At 43.7% G+C, this 26294-nt stretch overlaps 2 protein-coding genes across 2 annotated transcripts; both read right to left on the bottom strand.

Moving 5' to 3' along the window:
• Window positions 1-2362: 2362 nt before the first annotated feature.
• SAAL1 (serum amyloid A like 1) lies at window positions 2363-24569 on the bottom strand. Its single transcript, XM_004593742.3, has 12 exons — window positions 24392-24569; window positions 23450-23563; window positions 18719-18802; window positions 18068-18147; window positions 16984-17043; window positions 16738-16853; window positions 15258-15438; window positions 12351-12433; window positions 12074-12262; window positions 6496-6689; window positions 3393-3485; window positions 2363-2556 (listed from the first exon to the last, which is right to left on the bottom strand). The coding sequence occupies exons 1-12, from the start codon at window positions 24521-24523 to the stop codon at window positions 2464-2466; spliced, it is 1419 nt and encodes a 472-aa protein (XP_004593799.2). The 5' UTR covers window positions 24524-24569; the 3' UTR covers window positions 2363-2463.
• Window positions 20388-20918, bottom strand: LOC105942267 (diphthamide biosynthesis protein 3-like). The gene has a single exon (XM_012929375.2). The coding sequence runs from the start codon at window positions 20916-20918 to the stop codon at window positions 20745-20747; it is 174 nt and encodes a 57-aa protein (XP_012784829.2). The 3' UTR covers window positions 20388-20744.
• Window positions 24570-26294: the final 1725 nt, after the last annotated feature.

Genomic DNA, 26294 nt, shown 5'->3' with positions numbered 1-26294 from the left:
TGAAGAAACCACCCATACAAATTTCCAAATGACACCCACGAGCCTTGTAAAATCAATTTCCAATGGAAGAGTGAATTTCCAGAGACATCAAATTCCTCAATAGTCTGGGGGGTTACATGGCTGTCCTACACTGAGTGGCTTCATGGAGCTATAGTATTTACATTCACTTGAATTGTGGACCATGATTATATACGATCTCACACACATTCTGTGCTCACAACAGCTACTTTCTGGAAGTAAGCCCTTATTACTTCAGGAAGTGAAACTCCTCTAGAATACAGACAGCTTCTGTTCTTTTCCCCATCATTGCATGTGTATCAAACCCAAGCAAATGGTAAGGGGCAAAACCCGTAAAAGTTGTTACAAGCAGATCCCATGATGTCAAAGGAAAACAGCTGGCGTGGGAGTTTAATAAGCAGCCTTCCTTTATTACAACCGGCTTGACGTCATTGATTAGTTATTATTTCCATCTCTAAAACACAAAGCAAAGTGCTTCTCTGGGGACCAGGATGAAAAGGATACGTGAACTTTCCTGAGTATTTAATATCCTCTTATTGACAGAAGAACTGAATAAGGACTGGGGACAGGAAATGATTTTAGTGATTTCATTACAGTAATTTCCAACGGGGGTGTTTAGCAGATGGTCTGGTAAGATTTCAACTTCTAAATATCCTATAGATCAACATGCCCAATATTGATACAAGCTTAGTCCTTAATTAATGAAGTTCCCTAGCAAGCAGAAAAGGTTTTTTTTAGTTTTGTTTGTTTGTTTGTCTTAAATATGTACTGTAGTCTTAGTAGTGGAAAACAGAAAGCTGGTATTTAAAAGTTATTCAAAACCATTACTCATTAAGGTACTTGGAGGCAGCAAGTGGGATATATATATATATAGAGAGAGAGGGAGACAGAGAGAGAGAGAGTCAGCCCAAAGAGCTCTTGACGTTCTATAAATCAGGTGTGCAATGAAATACTGAGTAAATGCTGTAGAACTTCCCGATTTTTTAGTGCTGTCCATCTTGTTCTACAAAATCTAAAATTACCAGTCAATTCATGTTAATGTCTTGATGAAGTTTCTTCAAAAACTGATTCCCAAGGAACAAAAACAGTAGTTTGGAGGCTCCTTCAGATTTGTATGGTGCTTTACAATTCCTGCAATGACTTCATATGAACACAATAATCCTGTGAGGGAGGCAGCATTTACTTCCACTTAACCATGAGCATGATCAGAAAGCTGTCAGGTTCACAGTAACCCTTGATGCATGTCTTTCTACTTTTTTCCATTTATATCCACCTGTTCTCTATGCATGGTAACAGTTGAAATTATGCTTCATATACAATGTGTTAGGTTTCTCCTCCTTTTATTCAGGTGGTGCTTTCTACTATGCCCCACCTGCTCAATCATGAGTTTGAAAAGTTAAGAACCTTCTAAGAAAACCTTTTATAGAAGGTTGGTGATTCTGAGTGTTCAAAAGTCAATAAGTCACCGAGTGTTGTTACTGAGCCCTAGGTGGAAGAACAACTTCTAGAGAATGCTGGATTTGGAGTGGAACACCAGTCATTTACAGGATGCGAGCCCCTCCCAATGTAGTCTGTGGTCTTCCTTCTTGACACCGTTAAGTTTTTCAAATGTTCATGCTTCTTGGTGCTTTTTTTTTTTTGCCTTTAACGATTTATTTATTTTTATTAGAAAGGCACATTTACAGAGAGAAGGAGAGACAAAGATCTCCATCCACTTCGGGGTTTGGCCTAACCCAGCTCCCATGAGTGTAGCCATCTAGGAAGGGAACCAGAGAATGGAAGATCTCTTTCTGTCTCTCCTCTCTCTGTGTAAAAGTTTCCCTTTCAAATAAATTAATAAATCTTCAAAATAAAATAAAAAGTTAAAGAACTGTGAGAAGCCCCCTCTGCTTCTTTGCCTTTCCCAAATGTGGAGCGTGGGCTTAGAGAGCCTCTTCAACCATGAAACAAAGGACTACGTGGCAGACCATGTGGAAAAGTCACAGCGGCCAGGGTTCCGGAGGCACTTCTCGGGTCTGGACTTCTATACTGCTTACTATCAAAAGATACCCAATCACACTATTAAAGCAGGACTTTCTGTTACTGAAACTGAATTCATTTGCAGACACAGATACAAAATTCTCATATAAAAACCAAATTAATAGTTATGAAGAAAATCCTCGCCTCAAATATTCTAAAAGCAACCTAAATAATCAGTTTGCAGTTTTGTTTTCTTTGACCTAAACGGATAAATCACACACAATTAATATAAAAAGGAAAGATGCATCACAGTGGTAAAATTCCCAACATCAAAAGAAGTGAGATGAGGCTGGAGGAAGAAGGGACCAAGTGTAATATCAAGAAATTATGCTCTAACATAGGTTTTATTTAACAGTTTCTACATGTCAATATCCTCTGTGAGGAAAATAAAGTCTGTTTCCTGGACAGAAGAAATTCAACTGGTTTTTAAGTCTGCACCTTCAAACTCGGGAAGTGTTCCTCCAAGTAATCAGCAAGGGCCTTATCAACTTCATGAAGTATTTTGATAAAGTCTTCCACCTAGGAGTCAAACGAAAGAGTCGAATTAACATGGTAGAAAAAAATGCTGCTTAAGTAATGGCTGTTGACTATAAAAAATGCTTTTCCTAAATATTCCAATGGAAAACAAATACTAACATATCATCTAAGGACAACAGTGGAATTTCCTGAACAGTGCCCAGAACAAGTATCAAAGGCATGCCTCTCCTGTACTGTCTGTCCCTCTTAAACAATTTCTCTCACTGTTTCCACCTCACAGGTCATCCTTGGAATTCTACTACCAACTTCTTTGCTGGCAATGTTCCCTCATGCCTTCCCTTCCATATTGCATTTTCCTAAAAAGTTCCTATTTTGAAGTTACCTCCAACAGTAGCATATGAGAGAAACCATAAATCCTGTCGGGAAGCTTATTTTTGTTTACTATAGGATACTTCAAAAAGTTCATGGAAAATGGAACTAAAATATAAATAGACTTCATCACACACACACAAAATCCATGCATACAAGGGATTATCCAAAAAATTCATGGAAGATGAGTAAATACTATGAAAACCACACACATATCTAGAAATGTTTAACTCCATTTCCATGTACTTTTTAAAATACTTTTGTGTACACCATAATACAATGGAATACAATATACTCAGCATTGAGTCTTCCTCTTAAAATTAGAACTGCTACTTAGGCCAGCACTGTGATATCCAGTGGTTATCTTTCATACAAACACAATAAGCAACAAGAATTGTCTATACTACCTTACTTTTTTGACGATGGTTGCAGAAGGAGGAAGCACTTACTTGAAGACATTTTTAGCTACCCCGTGTGATTCAGCCACCTGCTTCTTCACCCATACTCACCACAGAGCTGTTCAGAGGAAGGAGGTGTTGAAAGGCACAGGAACACTTCTGCTGGCTTAACTGACCCTCCTTTAGACCCTGAGCCACAGTCTCCTAAAACAAAGATTTAAAATCAAGAGAAAATTTTCTAAAGCTTATGTGTGGTGAATTAATACAGATTACTATATAATTCTCTACAAATCCAATAGACATCTCAAAAATCCCATCAGCAAAGGAGGCTTGCATAGCTCGAACTTGTTCCACTGTAGTCTTCATTTTAGTGACGGACAGTATCCCCACCTACCTGCTGTACCAATGAAATCCCTGGGGCACAGCTAAGGCTTTTGCTTCCCTTCAGCTACTGACTACCACCACTCAAGTGGTCAACTAATATTTCACCAAATCTCTTATCCTACCCCTCTTCTCCATTCACACTTCCATTGCCTGGGCTCCTATCATTTTTCAGATTATTCTTGATTATCAGATGTAAAAGTCAATCAGTTGGTCACTCTGCCTCCAGCCTCAACTCTCTCTAATCCTTCTTCTCTGTTGCTTTTGGTGTAATCTTTCTAAACAGATCATCTTACTTGATGCTTAAAAAGGTTTTCTGCATCTCCTCAGTTTCCTCTAGAATAAGTCCAAATCCTCTAAATATGGCATGGTAGAATTGTCATGAACTCTTTGGTGTGTTCTCAATTCGTCTGCCCTCTATATCCCTGCCACTTAAAAACTAAGGAACTCTGGGCCCGGCGGCGTGGCCTAGCGGCTGAAGTCCTCACCTTGAACGCGCCAGGATCCCATATGGGTGCCAGTTCTAATCCCGGCAGCTCCACTTCCCATCCAGCTCCCTGCTTGTGGCCTGGGAAAGCAGTCAAGGACAGCCCAAAGCCTTGGGACCCTGCACCCATGTGGGAGACCCAGAAGAGCTCTTGGCTCCTGGCTTCGGATCTGCACAGCACCAGCCATTGCAGTCACCTTGGGAGTGAATCATTGGACAGAAGAACTTCCTCTCTTTCTCTCCTCCTATCTGTATACCTGACTTTGCAATAAAAATGAAATAAATCTTTAAAAAAAAACCCAACAAAACAAAAAGCTAAGGAACTTCTATGTTCTTTCCTCTAAAAAACAAAAGCTTCAGTAAACAAGGGAAAATATGTGAAATGAGTATGAAAAAAAATATATTATCCAAGAAGTTCAAATAATCAAAATGGATTTATAAAACAGGAAATGTAAAAAATACAGAAATATGCCCATCTCACTAGCAATAAAACTGCAAATAAAAATAAGGCACAATTTATCATCTGTTGAATTTTACATGATATAAAAATTATAGTATCTAATAATACAGGTCAAGGGAACTAATATGTCACTAGCAATTTGGCACCATGCCTCAGTCATCTTCACACTCACTAATGAAAAAATAAGACCCAATTATCTATCTAATTTTTAAAAATTAATTTATTTGAAAGCTAAAGTGACAGGAAGAAAGACAAATAGCAAGAGAGATCATCTTCCATATGCTGGTTCACTCCCCAACTGCCCGCAATAGCCAAGACTGGACCAGGCAAAAGCCAGGAGTCAGAACTCCATTTGGTGGCAGGTATCAAAACACCTGTGCCTTCATCTACTGACTTTCCAGGCACTTTAGCAGAAAGCTGGATCAAGGCCAAGCAGCTGGAGTTGGAATTGGACTCCCTATGAGATATGGGCATCCCAGGCAGCCACCCAATCCACTGTGTCGCGAGGCCTGCGCCTCTGTCATTCACTTTCTAAAACCCTTTCTAAGGTAACCAACTTAAATTTGAAACATACAACTACAGAAAAAAAAGTGGGATCATTCACTCAAAACAAAACAAAATAAAAAAACAATTGACCAGAATAACAGAAGCTTTTCCAAATGTTCTTGAGGCAGGCCTTTGACACTCACATGCCAGTTTAGAGTGCCGCATTCTAGCTGCTCTTCCTTTTCCAGTGCCTTCCCGGCTCATGCGCACTCTGGGAGGCAGCAGAGGGCGGTACACGTACTTGGGTTCCTGCCCTCCATGGAAGACCACACTGAGCTCCAGCTTATTATGGCTTTCACCTGGACCCATTCTGCCCATTGTAGGCATTTAGGGAGTGAAGCAGAAGGAATACAGCTCCTTTTCTCTGCCTTTCAAATAAATAAATAACATTATTTTTTAGTTTTTTTTTAAATTTATTTTTAAGACAGAGTTACAGAAAGAAAGGCAGATAGAGTAATCCTCCATCTGACGGTTCTCTCCCCAAGTGGCTGCAACGGCTGCAGCTAAGCCGATGCAAAGCCAGGAGCCGGATGCTGCTTCTGTGCCTCCCACGTGGGCACAGCGGCCTAAGGTCCCAGCCATCCTCCACTGCCCTCTCAGCCCATTATTAGCAAGCTGAAACTGGCATCCCTATGTGATGCTATCACTGCAGGTGGAATCCTAGCACATTATGCCATGGTTCCAGCCACAATAAATCTTAAAAAAAGAAAAAAGAAAAAATTTAAAAGAAATCACCTTCTGGAAAAAATTCAGTGAGTATGCATATATTCTTCATAATTACATCCTGTCTTCTTCTCTCTGTAATGCTTTTGAATAAAAAAAAATATGGAAAATCCCTATATAAACTTGTCAAACTTTAAAAATTGCTACTTTTGTCTTTCTCTAAAGATTTTTTTTAAAGGCAGAATTTAAAGAGAGAAAGAGAAACAGACAGAGGTCTTCCATCCACTAGTTCATTTCCCAAATGGCTGCAATAGCCTCAGCTGAGCTAATCTGAGGCCTGGAGCCAGAAGCTTCTTCCTGATTGCCCATGTGTGTACTGGGTCCCAGGGACTTCAGCCATCCTCCACTGCTTTCCCAGACCATATGGAGAAAGCTGGATCGGAAGTGCAGTAGCCAAAACATGAACTGGTGCTCATATGAGATGCTGGCACTAGCCAGAGGAGGATTAATATGCAATGCCACCATGCTGGCCCCGTAAGTTGTTGTTTTAAGATTTTAGTTTACCAAATTTGTGCAGATTTTTTATATATTTCTTTAAAATAGCAGTTATATAAAATTGAGAGCACCAAGCAATCTATATTCTCTCTTGCTAAGGAAATAAAATTTTGCTTTCCTACCTTTGTTAATTTCTGAAAAATATTAGAAAGAAATTCACATGAAATATCCTTTAAGATTTTCAAGTGGAAATCGTCTTGCGTTAATTCAGTCTTTTTAGTTTCTTCTGTGTTAGACACGGTGGAATTCTCTGGTTTCTTTTGACAATGTTCCGTATTTTCCAAGACCCGAATCAGACTGTCAATTAGAAGAAGATCTGTGGACATACAAATCAACAGACAAGGAATCACCCAGTTAAATTCGATTTTTCACTCACTCATTCAGATGTATTGAGCTAGTTAGTGCTAGACAGAGTGGTAAACCAGATTAAGACAGTCAAGGCTTCAACATACAGAATACTTACATTCTGATACTTTGAAATAAGTAAAACACAGCATTTCAGACTGTGATAAGTTCCAGGAAAAAGAGAAAAAAAAAAAAAAATAAGGAATATAGGGTCTAGAATGCTAAGCCTCCACCTGCAGTGCCGGCATCCCATATGTGTATCAGTTTGTGTCCTGGCTGCTCCACTTCTGATTCTAATCTCTGCTTATAGACTGGGAAAGCAGCTGCCAACGGTCCAAGTCCTTGGGACCCTGCACCCACACAGGAAACATCTTGGTTACCAGCCTCTGACCAGACCAGCTCAGCTATAGTGCTCACACAGGATCCCAGGTATACAATACAAGAATTTAGCCACTAGGCCATTGCACCAGACCCCTATTGAGATTTTTACCTTTTATAAAATATTGTTTTGAATGTTTTAAACTTACTTTCATTAATCTGAAAATATGAAGGTCTTCTGTTGTGAATTACCAGTATATATGAATGCAGCCTGAGAAGGACAAGTTGAAAATACCATTCCCTTTTCCAGTGTTATTTATTTCTATGACTACTTTGAATTTTGTCTGTTAGTAGCACAGTTGAGTAGATGACTCTAAGAAATGCTAAGTAGCAGTTTCTTTCTATGGTTATTCATGTTGACTACATTTGAAAAAAAGATAGTATCATAAAACTAAGCTTTCTGCCCCAGCTGTAGGCAACAGCCCAGGCTGCGTTGTACCTAAGTAAATGTCACACTGCTGGAAGAAAAGTACCTAATGGCTGGTGGGCATCCTGTACCTGGTTAATGCCAAATCTGTGTTAACTATACCAGTGTGCCAGCAGAGTCACCTAATTTATTATTTTTTTTCTTAACATATGTGGAGGGGCAGATGCCGGCACTCCAACAGACAGCATCTTAGGGCCAGTGTGAGAGCGTGTGTGAATCTAGGTAGGTAGGCAAGGCCCCAGGCTGGCATGGCACACCACCAAAGCACTAGGCATGAGGGGCTGTGGAGTGCTCATGGCAGCAAGTCTGGAGATCTGTGGAAAGGAGAACAAGACAGGTGAGGAGTGGTTTCTGGGGGACTTCCACCAATGGGGTTACTCCACTTGCAGGTAAATGAGGGAGCTGAATCAGGTAGTTTAGAGGAGGGAAACCGGAAGACTTTCTGGGGCCAAACATACCTGCCCACATGGGAGACCTGAGCTTGGACTGCTGGTATCAACCACTACCTACCAGTGCAAACGAAAGCCATGGCTGGGAGACCTGCCTAGTAGGGTTTGAATGCAGTACCCGCCAGTGAGTATTGGGGCAGAATGCGAACCATGTTAGGCTGGGCCATGACACTGATTAGCCCACAAGAGAACTTGGTGTTGGGGGAGGATTCTGTGGGGGATCAGGCCTTTACCCATGTGGGACTGCTATACCAGCTGGTTTGCTCAAGGGCTGGAGCAGTGATGGGATGAGCTAGGCATGACCATGGAACTCAACAACATTCATGGGTACTGAGGTTTGGAACATGCTGGGGTGGTCTAGGGTGTAGCACCCACAGGCACACGCAAGAACTGGGTGTGGGGAAGACCAGGCCGCAACATACACCAGCACACGCAAAGGCAGACTGCTGGGTGACAGCCTAGTACCCGCTGGCACACATGAGCTCTGGGTCTGTGAGTGGGCCTGCTCAGGTAACTTGGGGAAGTCCCCTGGTGGGCCATTGCTCCTGCCAGTGAGCACATGAATCTGGGCTAGGTGTTAGTTAGACCAGGCAGGGCTGCTTCACTTGTCAGTAGGTGTGTGGGTTAGCTCTGTAGGGGACAGACTGGGCAGGGAAATGCCAAACCACAGAACACTGGCATGTGCTAGAGACAGAATGGAGTGTGGGCCATGCCAAGCTTGGCTAGGCTATCAGACCTATTGGTTTGCATGAAAGCCAGGGATGGAGGCAGGCTGGGCAGGACTAGGTTGCAGCACCTACCAGTGAAAGTTGGGACTGGGGACACACCAGGCCAGGTAAGGCCATAGCATATGATGGCAAAGACCAAGCTGGGTGATGAGTTATACTGGGTGGGAGCAACCACTAGCACATGCAAGAATTATGGCTGGGTTCAAGTTTGGTCAGGGAGCTAAGGGATACCTCTGCTGGGCTGCGGTTCCCACTAGTGAGTACAACAGCTGGAATGCAGGTGGCGAACTCAGCTGGACATGGCAGTAGCATCCCTCAGCTGGGTGTAGACTGGGTCTAGGGTAGGCCAGACTGGGCTAGACTCCATCACCTGCTGGTGCTCACAAGAGCCAGAGTAGGTGTAGGACAGACTGGGTGAGGTCTCTGCACCCACTGAACCATGCGAGAGCTCGGTCTGGAAGGAAAAAAAAATAAGAGCTGGGTATGGACCAACAGAGGCTGGGCTGTAGCCAATGGTAAGAGTCAGAATGGGTGTGGGCCAGTCAGGCAAGGCTGCTGTTCCTGCTAGGACATGAGGTGGGCCAACTAAGGCTGGGCTAGGGACCCATTGGTGTGTGAGATTTGCCACTGGGAGGTGACCTGAGAGAGGAGTTTGGGGAACCACTCTGTAGGGACACAGTCCCTGCAGGTAAACACAAGAATCAAGGCTGGGAGCAGTACAGGGCAAGCCAGCCTACCTGCTGGCACACATGTGAGTCAGGTCTGGGGGCAGGCCAGGCTGGGCCAGTTCACAGCACACACTGGTAGATGTGAGAACCAGGACAGGGTTCAGGACAAGCTGGGTTCAGCCACAACACTGGCCAGTTCACATTAGGGGCTGGGACTGGGGGCTGGCTGGGCTGGACTATGATTTAGAACCCACCAGCATGAGCTGGAACTGGGGTCAGGCTGGGCCGAACCAGGCTTCAGCACTTGTTAGTGGATGCTGAGGTCAGGCAGGCCATGCCGGTCTGGGCCACAGCACCCACCAGCACACATAAGACCCAGGATGGGGGGTGAGCCCAGCAGCAGAGCTGGGGCTGTGCTCCTAATGGTGAGCATGAGAACTGGAACTGGAGGCAAACCAGGCAGGGCTACAACACCCATTGGCCTGCATGTGACCTGGGTTAGAGGAACCAGACTGCGCTAAGCGACCATATCATAAGCCAGAGTAAATGCAGGCTGGTTGGGCTTTGCCGCATGGCAGCATTAGCTGGTAAACACTGGGACAGGGAGCAAGTGCTAGAGGGATGGGAGTGGGTCCAGAAGCGAAACTGTGCACCTCTCTGATGGGCCGCAGTTCCTACTGGACAGCATGAGAACTGGGGTTGGAGCAAGGGCCTGGCTAGATATGTGGTGGCACCCACTGGCATGAGTGTGGACTGGATAGTGGGGTCAATTGGATTTAGCTAGGCTCCAATGCTCATCAATGTATATGAGAGCTGAATGGGATGTGGAACACACTGGACCAGTGTGTTGTACATCCTGGCATACACAGGAATCAGGGCTGGGTGAAGATCTGGTAAGGATTATTAGGGTCTCCTCAACTACGCTGCAGTTCCCACTGGTGTATGTGAGGTGTCAGTACTAGCCTGTGCTGCAGCATCCATGGGTTTGCATATGAGATGGGGCTGGGGACAGAACTGACCTGGTGACTGTAACCACTTGTGTGTGAGTAGGCTGATGTGGGTGATGGGCTGAGCTGGACCCCACACTGGCTGGTACACACGGGAGTCAGGTTGGGGTTACCTCTGGCGAGGTTTCTTTCAGTTCTCAGTTCTCCGCAACTGGGTCACTGGACTCAGTACTCCAACCATGGTGAAAATCAGGTTATGTGTTCTGACCGTGGAGTGCATGTGTCAGAATTGGGTCTCCTCGGTTGATGATGCCTGTGCGGCGGACAACATGCCTTGCTGCTCACGAGCAACATGATAACCAATTCATTGAGGCTGCAGAGGACATCTAGAACCACAGAGCGCAAAACAAATTGGACAGCTCTCCTGGACAAGTATCTGGGCGAATTGAGACTCCAAGGTGGACTATCAGCCAATGGACCTTGGAAGGATTTCCTCATCCTTGGAACAATGAAATCAACAGCATCTCAGAACTATCAAAACCACTTAAGCATTATCCTCGGAACAAGCTCTCTGGGATGATATCGGCTGCCTTCCCCATTCCTGGATACTGATGTTGGGGTTACTGGGAGCGGCCCTTTCTCCTTCTGTCTCCACTTTCCCCATATATCAGAAAATAAAAGAAGGGATATAAAAACATATAATGTGTGTGAATGTACACTACGTATCTCTAAATAATATTACAAACATTGTTCCATGCTTTTTATAAATTTCACAATTTTTAGTATGCATGCAATATGCTTGTAATTAGGGGAATAAAAAAGGATTTATTTGATGGACCACCTCTGTTGGTGACCCTGGAGCAAGTATAGAGAGCATACCAGGCTGAGTAGCAAGACAAGACAGCCAGCTCATCTAAGCCAACAAAGGACTTGAGTACCTCATCAAGAGATGGAAAAGACACTTGGACACTCAGGTCAGGCGCCACAACAGGCACCTAGATCCGTGGGCACTCAGAGAGAGACAAGGACAGCCAAGGGCCTCAGAAGGAATTTCGCACCTCTGGTTAACAAAGCTGCCATCTTCTCAAAACAATCAAAACCTCTCAAGTAACAGGTTCTGAACATTCTTCCCCACATCAGGGCCTCTAATGACTAATGTCCCTGGAAACTGAGGTAGTGTAACAAGGAATGGTGCACTTTCTCCCATCCCACCCTCCTACCTCTTCCCCCAGCGATAATGAAGGGAAAAATTCAAACATGTACCTCTCCACCTTCCCCTCACTGACTACCCTAATCAGAATCAGAGGCCCACATGGGTCTGGAACTGCCTCACTTTACAATAATTATTAAAAAAAAAATCCTAAAAAAAGGCTTATTTGAAAGGCAGAATTATGGAGAATGACAGAATAACAGAGGTTTTTCCAGCTGTTGGTTGTTCCTGGCTCAGATGGCAGGAGCATGGAATTCCAGCCAGGTCTTCCACATGCATGGTAGGAACACAGCACCTGGGCCACCCTTCACTGCTTTCCCAGGTGCATTACCAGAGAATGGGACAGGCAGTAGAGCAGTCAGAACGTGCACTGGCACTTATATGGGATGCCAGGACACAGATGGCAGCATAAACTGACTGTGCCACAATGCTGACCTCAGTCAAAGCACCTTTAAAATAAATGGGAGAAAGAAACCAAGTGAAGAATATACACAGGCCCGAGTTTCAATCTGACAGACTATAATTTAGTGAATCCAAACAGTACTTACCTTGTCCTGACCTGACATTTTCCTGCTCGGCCTGTGATGCGTGGATGGAAGACAATACTGAAAACGCAGAGGCGAGCACGGTTTTCTGCTCTTGCAATATGATGGGTGGGTCATCAGACTGACAGAATTCATGGCAGACCAGGTCAAAAAGTAAATTCCAAGTGTCTTTTCTAGTATTAGGACACTGTACTTAAAAAAGACGATAAGCAAAATGGTGATTTAAAAGCAGCAAACAATTAAGTACATCACTATAATGTGTCTCAATAAAACATCTTACCAATTGCTTGAATTCCATCATCCACTGTGGTAAGCAACTGTAAAATATGCATGTAAACATCCAGCCATTCTGGATTTTCAGAACTAAATGCAAAAAGCAAAAGCAATGAATCAGTAATTCTACTGGAAATAGCAATCACTCATTCATTCAACAAACAGTGCAACCATGAGGGGCTTGGAGGAGTGTGTGCTGAGACCTGATAATCAAGCTGTGAACCTTGGGAGTGCAAATGCCTTCGGTCTTCAGGAAGGCCAGAAGACAAGTGCTTTAAGGCGGGCGCACGAAAGGCCCACTTGAATGGAATGTTGCCTAGCTGACAGGCTCTGCCACAGTACTCTTTAACCCTCTCGCCCTATCCCGGGCTTGGATTTTCCTTGGAAAACTGTAGCTTATTACCTAGAAAAAGAATGCAAGTTCATGAGAACCAGGAGCACTTTAGGAGTACTGCCTCACATGTTTATAACTATTGTACTGTGTAAACTATGTCTCACTAACTAGAAGACCAGGTATCCATGTAGCCAAAATATTCCCAGGATTGTCTATTCTAATATGGAAACAATAAAGAAATAAATAGCAAACATATAATATTAAATCAACACACACAAGAGACCCGAGTAGAATGGATATAAATAAAATTTGAAATAAAGTTTTTGCCTCAGACTACTTATCTTTAGTCCCCTGTGTCTTTAAAAAAATTAAGATTTCTTTTTCTTAGAAAGGCAGATTTACAAGAGAAGGAGAGCCAAATGGTCACAATGGTCGGCTGGAGTTGAGCTGATCCAAAGCCAGGAGCTTCTTCCAGGTCTCCCATGCAGGTGCAGGACCCCAGGGTTTTGGGCCATTCCCCACTGCTTTCCCAGGCCACAAGCAGCAAACTGAATGGGAAGTTGGACAGCTAGGACACAAACCAGTGCATATGCCAGGACTGGACCTCCTTAGTGGCTAAGATGGAGCAGTGTATGGCATACCCAGATGCACATGGAGAATATGGCAGTCCATTGGGGCCTACAGAGGACATCTTCTACCATAGCAGAGAGCTCACCTACTCCAGCCAAGAATTGACAGCAAATATCTGGGTGAATGGAAACTCTGGAATGGATGGTATCAGCAGATGGCCCTGGAAGGATTTCCTCATCCTTGGATCATGCTTGGCGAGACCGATGGCATTTCAGAACTATCAAAACCAGTCAAGTGGAACCCTTGGAGTAGGCCCCACATCACAAACCCTGGGTTGGCCTCGTTCCCCATCCCAGGTACTGGGGCAGTGAGGAAGCTGGGTGCAACTTCTCCCTTTCCCCCAGAAACAGGAGGAAGAGGGAGAAGATTTGGAAACAATGGTCTCACTCACACTCCCCTAGTCTCTGATCCTTCCCACCTTGGTCAATTATGTAAACATCATCAAAAATACAAAATAAAATTTGAAAGAGTGGGGGAACCTGCCACCATGGTGTAGTAGACTAAGCCTCAGCGTATGGTGCAAGCATCTCATACTGGTGCCAATTTGTATCCCAGTTGTTCCACTTCTGATACACTTCCCTACTTACGGTCTGGGAAAGCAGCAGGAGGAGGCCCAAATGCTTGGACCTTCTGTACTCACAAAGGAGACCTGGATGAAGCTCCTGGCTCCTGGCCACTTGGCTCAGCTTTCACTTTGGAAAGTGAACCAGTAGATGGAAGATCTGCCTTTCCTCTGTGTAACTCTTTCAAATTAAAGTAAAATCATTTGAAGAATTCAGACCTTATCCTAAGGAAGGCAATGAAAAGATTGAGGGTACATTTCACAAAAATAGCTGTAAAGGGAAAGTATAGAAGCAAGGAGTTCATATAAGAAAATAGGGCATTTATGCACTGTTGGCCTGAGTGGGGATCCTACAAAAGTCAAGAACAAGGCATGAAGATTGACTGGCCATGAGAAAAGTGTGAGGGAGGGAAGAGTGAACAATGGCTTCTCCAATTCTGCTACTCTTTCCAAAGGGGATAATAACTATCATTTACTGATTGAGAATACTAAGAAGCCTTAGTGGAAAGATGAGGTGGGTAATCCTCACTTGATAATGGACATAAATTCAGTAGGTTTAATGTATCTTATACTAAGAAGGCACTACTGGCCATTAAGCAAATTTATTGGAAAACTGATTTTCTGCTGGTTAACAAACTATTTCAATGACCTATAAAACCTATTAATCTCTCTTGGCAAGACATCAACATCCCTAAATCATTCATCCAAGCCTGGCATATATGCACAAGGAGTAAGAAAACAAATGATATAGAAGATCAATTGGCAAAGTTGCTAAATATTCGAAGTAATCCTTCTTTGGACCTGTGTTGTGGTATAACAAGTTGCCACCTGTAATGCCAGCATGGTATATATGCATGGGTTTGAGTCCCAGCTGCTCTGCTTCTGACCCAGCTCTCTGCTACTGCATCTGGGAAAGCTGTGGGAGATGGCACAGGTACTTGGGCCCCTGCATCCATCTAGAAGATCCGGAAGCTTCTGGTTCCCGATTTTAGACTGCTACTGTGGCCACTAGGGGAATCAACTTGAAGATGGAAGATTCTGTCATGCCCTCTGTCTCTAACTCAGCTGTTCAAAATAAGAGATTTTAAGAAGAAAAAATCTTTTTGAATTTAAATTTTATAAAATTGCTGATGATGCTAAAACAGTAACAACAATTAATGCTGAACAATTACCTGGAGTTAAATGAAATCAGAACAGGTACTCTGTAACCATTATGATAATTGCCAAGAGTAAATACTTGTCACCACAAATCTTAGTAGTAAACCAAACCAAACAAATGCTAGCTGTATACTTTATCCTGTAGAAAGGCAATGAAGAATTTTTATATTTAAGGCCACTTACAGCAACTGAATTTTCCCAAAATGCTGTGTACAAAAGAGTTCACGTACCATACTTGCTTGGCAGCTTCAAGTACACAGGGCACAATCCTATACATGGGCTGCTCTTCAGAATTTTCTTGGACTTGGTCTGAAGGTTGGGCAGGTGCATTTTTAATCCATTCCAACATCAATTTCTCATCCAAATCAAAGAGTTTGTCCACAACCTCTCCCACCTTCACCAGCAAGTCAACTGCAGAAAATAGACATGGAAGTAAGAAACACATTGTTTAAAGCAATATGCCTAAGCAAATTACTAAAGCTATATGCAAGTAAAGCCAAATTTTGTCAAACCAGCACTTACTCCATGGTGGTTTGCTTAGTTCTTATGTTTAAATTTGATTATATTCTCACATTTTAAAGTGAGGGATTTATCAGTATCCTATGAGTTGAAAAATAAATTTTACAAGCTAAACCAAAATAATTTCTCCCCAAGCCCCCATATGGCCCCCAGCTTGTGTCCCAATGGCTCTACTTCTGATCCAGCTCCCTGCCAATGGCCTGGGAAAGGAAGCAGAAGATGACTCCGGTGCCTGGTCTCAGGGTACCCACACAGAAGACCCACATGAAGTTCTTGCCTTCTGGTTTCAACCCCGGTCCTTGCGGCCACTTGCAGAGTGAACCAGCATATGGCCAATCTCTCCCTGTCTTTGTTTTCTGTCTACCTAACTCTGACTTCCAAATAAATAAATAAATCTTTAAAAAAAAAAAAAAAAAGCTTTCTCTGGGCCCGGTGCCATGGCCTAGCAGCTAAAGTTCTCACCTTGAATGTGCCAGGATCCCATATGGGCGCCGGTTCTAATCCTGGCGGCCCCACTTCCCTTCCAGATCCCTGCTTGTGGCCTGGGAAAAGCAGTCAAGGACAGCCCAAAGCCGTGGGACCCTGCACCCGCGTGGGAGACTTGGAAGAGCTCCTGGCTCCTGGCTTCAGATCAGCGCAACACCGGCCGTTGTGGTCACTTGGGGAGTGATTCATCGGAGAGAAGATCTTCCTCTCTGTCTCTCCTCCTCTCTGTATATCTGACTTTGGAATAAAAATGAAAGTAAAAAAATCTTTTTTTTAAAAAAAGCTTTCTCTTACCCTTAGCCTTTTTATTTACTTTTTACTTTTCATTTTTTGAAAGGCAGAGTGATAAAAGGTGCAGGATACAGAAACAGAGATCTTCCAACCAAAATATCTGTGACGACCAGTGCGAGGCTATGAGGCTATGACAAAGCCAGGAACCTAGAACTCCATCCAGGTGTCCCACCTGGGTGGCAGAGACTCAAGTACTTGAACCATCACATGCTGACTCCAAGGGATTACAAATTAGTAGGAAGCTGGATCTGAACAGAGGACTTGAACTCAGGCTCTCTGATACGGGATGCGGCGGCACAAGTGGCGTCTTAACTGCCATTCCACACACCTGCTTTCTTTTTCACAAAGTGACTTCTGGAAAGTTGGTTTCCAGACACAGTCTAAAACAATTTTTTCTAGATTATATGTACTTACCATTTGTTGAACTTGACATGATGAAGCAAATGCTATCATAAACAGCTGGATGTTCCCGGATCCTTTCAACCCAGACACTGGCCACTTCTGTCTGGGAAAGGCAAGTAAGCAACAACCTACATGACAAATGTGAGCTTAATATTGATCTTTCTAAACACCGGTAAGGACATTAGAGAATGCAGAGTCACCTGGGTCCCCTGATGGGTTTCTATCAATTAGAGAATGCATAAAAACAGAAGAGCATACCTGCTTGTTTCCAGCAAAGTAGGAGGGTCTGAATCATACAAACAGTTCAGTAACACCTGCCTACAAAAACAGCAGAGGTAAGCCACAAACCTCACCTTCCTGATTTCATACATCAGAGTTTTATTTAAATATTTTTAGTGTGAAATAGTACATTTATGTAGAAAAGTTATGATACAAATCTATAGTTAATGAACAGTTAGAAGGCATTCATGTTGCTAACAGAGCAGTGCTGAATCTGCACAGCCTTGATGTATCCTTTCCAAATTACAACTCTTTCTCACCTAGAAATGATGACCATCCCAACTTTTCCAGCAATCATTTCCTTGCTTTGTTCTGCAGTTTTATGGTTCAGATTTTTGCTCTTGAACTTTATATGAAATAAATCACACTGTATATTCTCCTCCTTAAAATGCCTTCAGTCACTATCTATCCACCTTTTTGTCTGCTGACCCATAATGTACTGCTGATGGGGTCCTGTGTGACGTTTAGCCACATGTGCATGTAGTCTTATCAGTCTTACGTAAGATGCATCCCTCTATCCCTGCAGCTGCTCTTCCTCCATTCACTGCCACACAGCAGCCCCTGGAAGATTGTGACATTCTTCTTCAGCCTACTGCTGATGGACATTTGCATGGATTCCAGTTTGGGGCTGTCTCAAGATTCAGTCTACATGGCTTAGTCTGTTGGCAAGTTCTACCTCTGCTCTAAATCAGGGCTCTGGAGTGACATTATTCAGCAACCCTAGCTGCTCAAGACTAGTTCTCAGACCTAAGAGTCTCTGTGTCTCAGCTGTGTCTGCCTCCAGGCTTTATGCCAGTGGGTCTTCCTCTATCAGGTTTATCACCAATGACACTCTGGCCCTCTGCCACTGATGAAGAAAACGGGCTGAACTGCAGACTCATGTGCATAACACAGTCAGGAAGCCTGCAGCTGCCACCAACACACAACCATGTCCCCGAATAGTGTTTGTTAAGACAAAGAAGCATCACATCTCACATTTTCCCATCTTTCCTGTGTATTGCGATGTTCTTAGGTATAAAATATTAAATCTATTAAAAAATAATTATCATATAGCTAGACTTACCCAAGATTTTGATCACTGCTGATGGACACACATATCTCCTGGAAACAGGCCATATTACCCAGAATTCCCACACAAATTTCCTGCCAAATCAAATTTCACAGGTCACAGTGGTTCCGAGGAAAGAATCAAATATATAAAAATAACAACCTGAACAAAACGTCTCACTGAACAAAGTTTAGGGGTGGGGAAGGAAGGCAGGTTATAGAAATATATTACCTAAATGCTAACCCTGACAGCCTCATAGTACCTGAGAAAGTATGAAAAGATACAAGCAAAACAAAACGAAAAAAAAAGCAAAATCAGGCTTTGAATCGACTCGGCTCTGGCCATTGTGGTCACTTGGGGAGTCATTCAACGGATGGTTCTCTCTGTCTCTCCTCCTCTCTGTGTATCTGCCTTTCCAATAGAAATAAATAAATCTTTAAAAAAAAAAGTGTGAATTTCAATTTTTTTTGCACCAAAATAAGTATCTTTTAATTCCCATTTTCCCACATTCTTACTGAAGCCCCCTCATAGTGTGATAATCACAGCATAAACATTTACAGACTGATGTGTTGATTATACCAAGTAAAACAAAGTTAGAAAAAGAAAACACTATTTCAGCACTATCCGTTATTATTACTCCAAAGAGAAAGAAATGCACATACTTACTCTTAACCGAGGGCATTTGGACTTGGCCAGTACTCCCATGAATATGTCAGGAGCTTTAAATTCTTGGAGAAATAAAGCCACATCCTAAAAATACAAATGGTCATTAACTTAGACATTCAACATTTTTCTTCAAACTCTTTTAAAAAATATAATTCCAAGGTCTGGTGTGGTGGCACAGTGGCCTGGGCTTCTGCCTACAGTGCCAGCATCCCATACGGGTGTTGTTGTTTCATGCCCTGGTTGCTCTACTTGCTCTGCTTTTTTTTTTGGAATTATCTGACTTTATTTTACAGGCCAATACAATCTATTTTGGCAATAAATTAATAATGTATATAGTTACAAACTGGGTTGGGTATTTTTCAAGAAAACGTAATAAACACAGTGTACAATTTTAAGTGCCTTACTAAGCCTAGGGACCAACGCGATAGCCTAGCCACTAAAGCCTAACCCTGTATGTGCCAGGATCCCATGTGGGTGCCAATTCATGTCCCGGATGCTTCACTTCTCTTCCAGTTTCCTGCTTGTAGCCTGGGAAGGCAGTAGAAGATGGCCCAAAGACTTGGGACCCTGCACCAATGTGGGAGACCAGGAAGAAGTTCCTGGTTCCCAGCTTCAGATCAGCTCAGCTCTGGCTGTTGTAGCCACTTAGGAAGTGAACCAGCAGATGGAAGATCTTTCTCTCTGTATATCTGCCTTTCCAGTAAAAATACATTAATTAAAAAAAAAAACTTCAGCCTAATGGCCATGCATAGCCACACTGTTGCCAAGTAAAAACTAGCCACTCCAGTGAGCGTGTGCAGCACATTTACCAACCAGCAGAACACTTCAGTTCTAGCACATTGTTTTTCTAACTGCAGGAGTAACTTCCAAAACAACCTGCCATTTTAAAAACTATCATTTACACAGCAAAGTTGGATATCAAGGGAATTTTCAAATTTTCATCTATGTGATTCTAATTTCTTGTTACTCTCAGAACTACAGCAAAGACAGGCTGACAGCCCATCTTTACATAATTCTTTTCTTCCAGCAACATTTCCCTGACGAGGCGCATGTCTGGTTTGCCTGCATGTAATACAGGCCAACTATATGTGCCCTGGTGAGCCTGCTTACTCACCAGGCTGTTGCAATGCTTTACCTTTTAGGAGTGATGACATGACACTGTGATACACTGAAATGACTGCCACCAGCCATGAAGGCGTGACATTAGCCCCCATCTGGAATGCAATTTCATTGGCCTTAACTAAAAAAAACAAATAAATAGAAACCCAGATATAAGAATATTTACTTTGATCTGGCAAAAATTACTTAAGCATTTCATTACTAACTTGGCGTGTTCTGCATGTCTCATTGGAGTCACCAATTTCCCATCCTTTAGTTGTTTTAACTTGTCCTGCTTTCGAGAACAGGTAAAACCGAAGTAAACTCAAACTATTTCACTGTGGATTTTTCTTAGTTCTGGAGTAATAGGAACAAATTCTGTGCAAGAGTGCAACAGAAAAAGATGTCGTAACCATGACACTAAGGAGAAAGGCTGGACACGTGAACCAGCATGGCAAGAAAAATGAATTTTCTCCAGTTTAAATCGAAAAGGAGAGGTGATATTAAATTTCAAAGGAAGGGCTAATATTGATCTTCTTAATAGCCATATCAAAAATATAATCCCCTTGTTTATTAGCGAATGCTAATGAAGTTGATGCTGCTATCAGATTCTCAATTAAGGCTTAAGATATAAAAATGATTAAATGGAGGGAGAAAAAGTACTGATTAGAAATTATCTTCCTTGAAATCCAGACGAATAATAAGGAGTACTTTCAATTCACAGTTCTAAGCAAGAAACCCAGGCATGTCATATTGTAGCCTTGCCTCTTTATTTGAAGATGAGTTCAGCAGCTATGGAAAAAATCCACAGACTAATAAATAGGAAACCACAAAATGCTTGTCTGTCCCCGTCAAGAAGCCAGAAATTACATTTGTATCTCCATCTTGGCTTTCCAAATGTTGAGGCCTTGCCCTCTTGAAGGCTTCATTAGCATGTAACTAATTCTTGGATGCTTGATGGGGCTGGGACTGTTTTTCCACACAGAAACTGATCCTTAATGATGGAGAAGTTATCCCCACATGGGCAGGGGTAGAAATATGTCACTGAGCCCTCATAATATTGGAAAACCTTGATGTCTACTTTGTTGTAAAACACAGCCATGGTCACAACTAACGCACGTCCCATCCGATATTTCAGGTTGTCCAACTTCTAGAGTATCCACCTGGATGGGAAATCCCATCCTCACCGCCCACTGGGGCGGGAAACACTTACAGCTGCTCCACTTGCGATTCAGCTCCCTGCTTATGGCTAGCTCAAGTCCCTAGGCGCCTGTATCCATGTGGGAGACACAGAAGAATCTCCTGGCTTCAGACTGTCTTGACTCTGGCCATTGTTGCCATCTGGGGAGTGAACAAGTGAACGGAGCACCTCTATCTTTCTGTCTCTTTCTCCCTGTAATTCTTTCAATAAAGATAAAATACATTCTAAATAAATAAGTAAATAAATTAAAAAATACATCTGTAAAAAATGTAACTCCATATGCTTAAATTCACATACCTCCCTTAAGAGACAAAGGAAAAAAAAAATTAAGGTTAGGAATTATGTCAACAGACAAAAGTGAGTCCTGTGGTTTCTACTCCCAAGACAATGGGAAGGTTCCATAAAAAAACTTAAACTACTGTATTCCAGGTTTGTCCTTGTCCTGCTCTCTTCTGAATGTGTTTACCTGAGTGGGATTTTATACTCATCAGGAAACTTATTAATGCATTCAAACACATCTGCTGTCAGATATCATGCTGGAAGCTGAAGATAAGGGGAAGAGCAAAACTCATCATGCCCTCTAAGAACTTAACATGAACTGCTTTTGAATCATGTCCAAATCAGAACTTATTTTAAAAATTTCCATGGGCCCAGTGCCATGGCCTAGCGGCTAAAGTCCTCGCCTTGAACGCCCCGGGATCCCATATGGGTGCTGGTTCTAATCCCAGCAGCTCCACTTCCCATCCAGCTCCCTGCTTGTGGCCTGGGAAAGCAGTCAAGGACAGCCCAAAGCCTTGGGACTCTGCACCTGCGGGGGAGACCTGGAAGAAGTTCCTGTATCCTGGCTTCAGATTGGCCATTGCACTCACTTTGGGAGTGAATCATCGGAGAGAAGATCTTTCTCACTGTCTCTCCTCCTCTCTGTATATCTGACTTTCCAATAAAAATAAAAAAATAAATCTTAAAAAAAATTTCCATCACTAAGACTTTTTTTTTTTAAGATTTACTTATTTTTATTTGAAGGGCAGATTTACACAAAGAGGGTCTCCCATCCACTAGTTAATTTCCCAAATGCCTACAATGGCCAGAGCTCAGGGGGTCCAAACCTGGGAGGTGGGAATTTCTTCAGTCTCCCACATGGGGGCAGTGTCCCAAGGACTTGGACCATTGTCTATTGCTTTCCCAGGTCACAAGCAGAGTGTTGGACTGGAAGTAAAGGAGCCAGGACAGGTGCCCACAAAGGATGCCAGCACTACAGGGCAGTGCTATTCTACTCCAGGTGCCCACAGCACAAAAATACTCCAGTCTTCACCATAATCCTGTGACAGAGATTTATTTTATAGGCAGGAAAATGGAGGCAAAAAGATACTAAACAACTAACGTAGTCTCTATTATGTCCTGAACCTTTGCAACTCACTAAATCCCTATAGCATCTCTCCTCCCTGTCCTTCACACTACCATCCAAGTTCTTTCTTTCTCTGTTAATCCATAGATTCAATTGTATTTTTAAAAGTCAATGGTTATTTATCATCATCTTCTACCACTAAACAACTTTCCCGAGATAAAACTGACAGAAAAAGTCATGTATTTAATTTGGGCAACTTTGGTGGATGTATATACACTTGAAGCTATCACCACAATCAAGAGCCAGAGCATATCCACAACCACCAAAAGCTGTGGTTTTGGTCTTTTTTTTTTTTTAACTATTTGTTTATTTATTATTTAAAAAACAGCCCAAACAGAGAGACTGATCATTTACTGGATAACTATTTTTTAAAAGATCTGTTTATTTTTATTGGAAAGGCAGATAAATATAGAGGAGGAGAGACAGAGAAGATCTTCCATCTACCAATTCACTCCCCAAGCGGCCACAATGGCCGGAGCTGAACCAGTTCAAAGCCAGGAGCCAGAAGCTTCTTCTGGGTCTCCCACGTACATACAGGGTCCCAAAGCTTTGGTCTATCCTTCACTGCTTTCCCAGGCCATAAACAGGGAGCTGGATGGGAAGTGGAACAGTTAGGACACGAACCGACACACCCATATGGGACCCCAGTGGTTTCAAGGCGAGGATTTAGCCACTAGTCTACTGTGCTGGGCATGTGTTGTTTTTGTTTTTTAATGTAAGATTTATTAGAAAAGAGTGAGACCTTCCTTCCTAGGGATCATTGGCCAAAGGGCCACAGTGGCCAGGCTGACGCCAGGAGCCTCAACACTGCCCAGAGCTCCACCCGGTCTCTCATGTGGCTGGCAAGGGCCCGAGCACTTGGGCTGTCTGCTTCTCCAGGAGCACCATCAGGGAGCTGGACTGCTAGTGGAGCAGTGAAACTCCAGTAAGGAACCAGGCAGCACATAACCTCCAGAACTAAACCTTTAAAAGACAAAACCTACCCCCTCCCCACCCGAATCTGTTCAGAGCTTCCCTCCCAACCTACCTCATCCATGGACATGTCCCACACTCGGCAGATGTCATTCTCCACTTCCTCATCAAGCTCCACCTGCGGGTCCTCATCATCGGAGCCAGACCGGCTGCTTTCTGGGCTGACAATCTTCAGAAACAAAGAAAAGGGACCAACAGCTGTCAGTGGGGCTCCCAAGTAACAGTACCCCATCATCATTCAGAAGTCACAAAAGTACCGTCCTCAAGACAAAAAAAAAAAAAAAAAAAAAAATCTAACTTGGGCAAATCATTCAGCATTCATGGAACACGCACTGTTGCTCAGCACCGAGGGTAGATACACAAGGATGAACAAAATATAATCTCGTGCAAGCAGGTTAGGACCTAGTGGGGAAATAAACGGACAGAAAAGGTGAAGTGATTCAAATGACCTGGGAGAAAAGCTGTGGTGGCGAAAGACGATGGGTCAACCATCTATTCCTGGGACGAGCTGGGGGACGTTTCTGCCAGCTAGATCTTGCAGAAAGAACCGCCTGTCGTGTGACCAACAGAAAACACCACTTTGGAGTTAAGACAGCGCCAGCGCGTCTGGAGGAGCTGCAGGAGGGCAAGCAGTGTGGCGGTGATGGGAGGCGGAAGTTAGATACCGAGCACTGTGCGGTCCCTGCCTCTCTTAACTTCATCATACAAGCCCCCACACACTGGAAGTCTGATGGCCTTGGAGAAGCTGAGAAAAGTCTCCAAGTCTGCCCAAAGTCACCCGGCTAGTAGGTGAGGAAGCTGTGCCTTGGTGATCTGCCACCATTTATCCTAGAGCAATGGAAATCCATAAAATACTGGCATAACTTAGGAGGTGGGCTTCAGAAACGAGGGCACCCAGGATGATCCCTCGGCACCCAGGAGGCCGCATGCGGGGTGGGCTCGGCGGGGCGCCCCGGGCGCGCCACAGGGGAGGAGTGGGCGAGGGATGTGTCCACACCTGGATGAGCCCGCTGAGGACGCCGAAGAGCCAGTGCTTGCTGTAGACTGTGCTCCCTATGCAGTCCCCGCCAGCCACCCCATCCTCCTCGCCGTCCTGGCTCGGTGGCGGCGGCGACGGATTGCGGTCCATGACACTCACTCGGGATTCGCGCCGGAAGCCACGAAGCAGGCGAGACGCCTCCCCGCGCCAGAGCGTCCGGAGCGCACGGCGCGGCTCCCGCTACAGCGCCTCCTGCCGCTTGAAGTCCGAATGACTTCACCTCCTCCCGACGCTACCAGCAACACTCATGCTTATTGCTTTAATTACTTGTCATCCTCACTGGACCAGACATTCCGTTTTTCCGGGAACGCCTACCCTGACTGGATGAGGGGAGACAGAGAACAGGCCAACGTCTTTGGTACAGATGTAAGTCTTAAAACTATGGAACATATTTCAAATGCCTTTGGTCCTGGGGCCGGTATTGCCTTTGTGGAAGACTTCATTCGGTGCTCATTCTTCTCCCAGGTGAGGAATCCTAGGAAAAGTAAAGACACCAGACAATAAGAATGTGAGGCTTGGCGGGGGAAGGGGGGGTGTCTGCTGCTTGACCTTATGATTACCCCTAATGGACTAATTGGGCTCCAGTCTTAATTTCTGACTCGAACTGCCTCCTAATGCAACCTCTGGAAGGCAGTGGGGATGGCCCACCAATGTGGGAGACCTGGAGTCGCTGGCCCTCAGCTTCAACCTTCAACGCTCTGTAGGAAAAATAATACAAACTTACAAATGCTAGCTAGATAATATTTATCTAAAATGGGAAAAGAGAAATTAAAACAAATTAAAATTTTTACATAGTTGACCAGTACCAAGAACATCACAAAAATCAAAATAATATCCAAATATTCTTATTACCAAATACGATAACACACTTCTACAACCCTTTTGCATTTTTAAAAACGTTATTTTACTTGTAAGACAGAGAGAAAGAATATCTTCCATTTGCCCATCCCAGTCAGCACTGGGCCAAGCTGAAGCTAGGAGCCATGAATTCTGTCCAGGTCCCCATGGACCTGTAAATGGGTGGCAGGGACCCAAGTACTTGAGCCGTCAACTGCTTCCTACCTCGGTTCCCCTTAACAGAAACTGGATTGGAACTCAAACCGGCACTCTCATACAGAAAATGAAATGTTCTAGGTGGTCACTTAACCAGTATCCATTCCTGCACGCCCTTTCTTTTTAAGATTTATTTATTTATGTTGAAAATGCAGACCCACAGAGAGAAGGAGAGACAGAGAGAAAGATCTTCAGTCCACTGGTTCACTCCCCAAGTGGCTGCAATGGCCAGAGCTGAGCTGATCAGGAGCCAGGAGCTTCCTCCACTGCTCTCTCAGAACACAAACAGAGAACTAGAAGGGAAGTGGAGCAACTGGGAGCAGTATGGGATCCCAGCAGTTGCAAGGCAAGGATTTAGCCACTGAGCCATCAGGCCAGGCCCCCTATACTCCTTTCTTTAAAACACACTCTTTGCTGAGAGTTTTTGATACTCTCTCTGCAAAAACAATGCTGCTATAGGGTTATTTCTATAGAAAGATAATTCTATCTTTAGTGCAACTGGTTGACCTTTTTTTAAAAGATTTATTTCTTTAAATCTTTTTTTAAATTTATTTTTATTGGAAAGACAGATTTCTGGAGAGAAAGAGAGACAGAAAAAGATCTTCCATCCAGTGGTTCACTCCCCAAGTGGCTGCAATGGCCAGAGATGAGCTGATCCAAAGCCAGGAACCAGGAGGTTCCTCTGGGTCTCCCACACAAGTGCAGGATCCCAAGGCTTTGGGCCGTTCTGTACTGCTTTCCCAGGCCATAAGCAGAGAGCTGGATGAAAAGTGGAGCAGCCAGGACATAAACCAGTGCTCACATGGGA

This window comes from Ochotona princeps, chromosome 4 (assembly GCF_030435755.1).
Source record: "Ochotona princeps isolate mOchPri1 chromosome 4, mOchPri1.hap1, whole genome shotgun sequence".
Taxonomy (NCBI): Eukaryota; Metazoa; Chordata; class Mammalia; order Lagomorpha; family Ochotonidae; genus Ochotona; species Ochotona princeps.
Note: the sequence above shows the minus strand (reverse complement) of the source record. Positions and strands in the feature narration are given on the sequence as shown.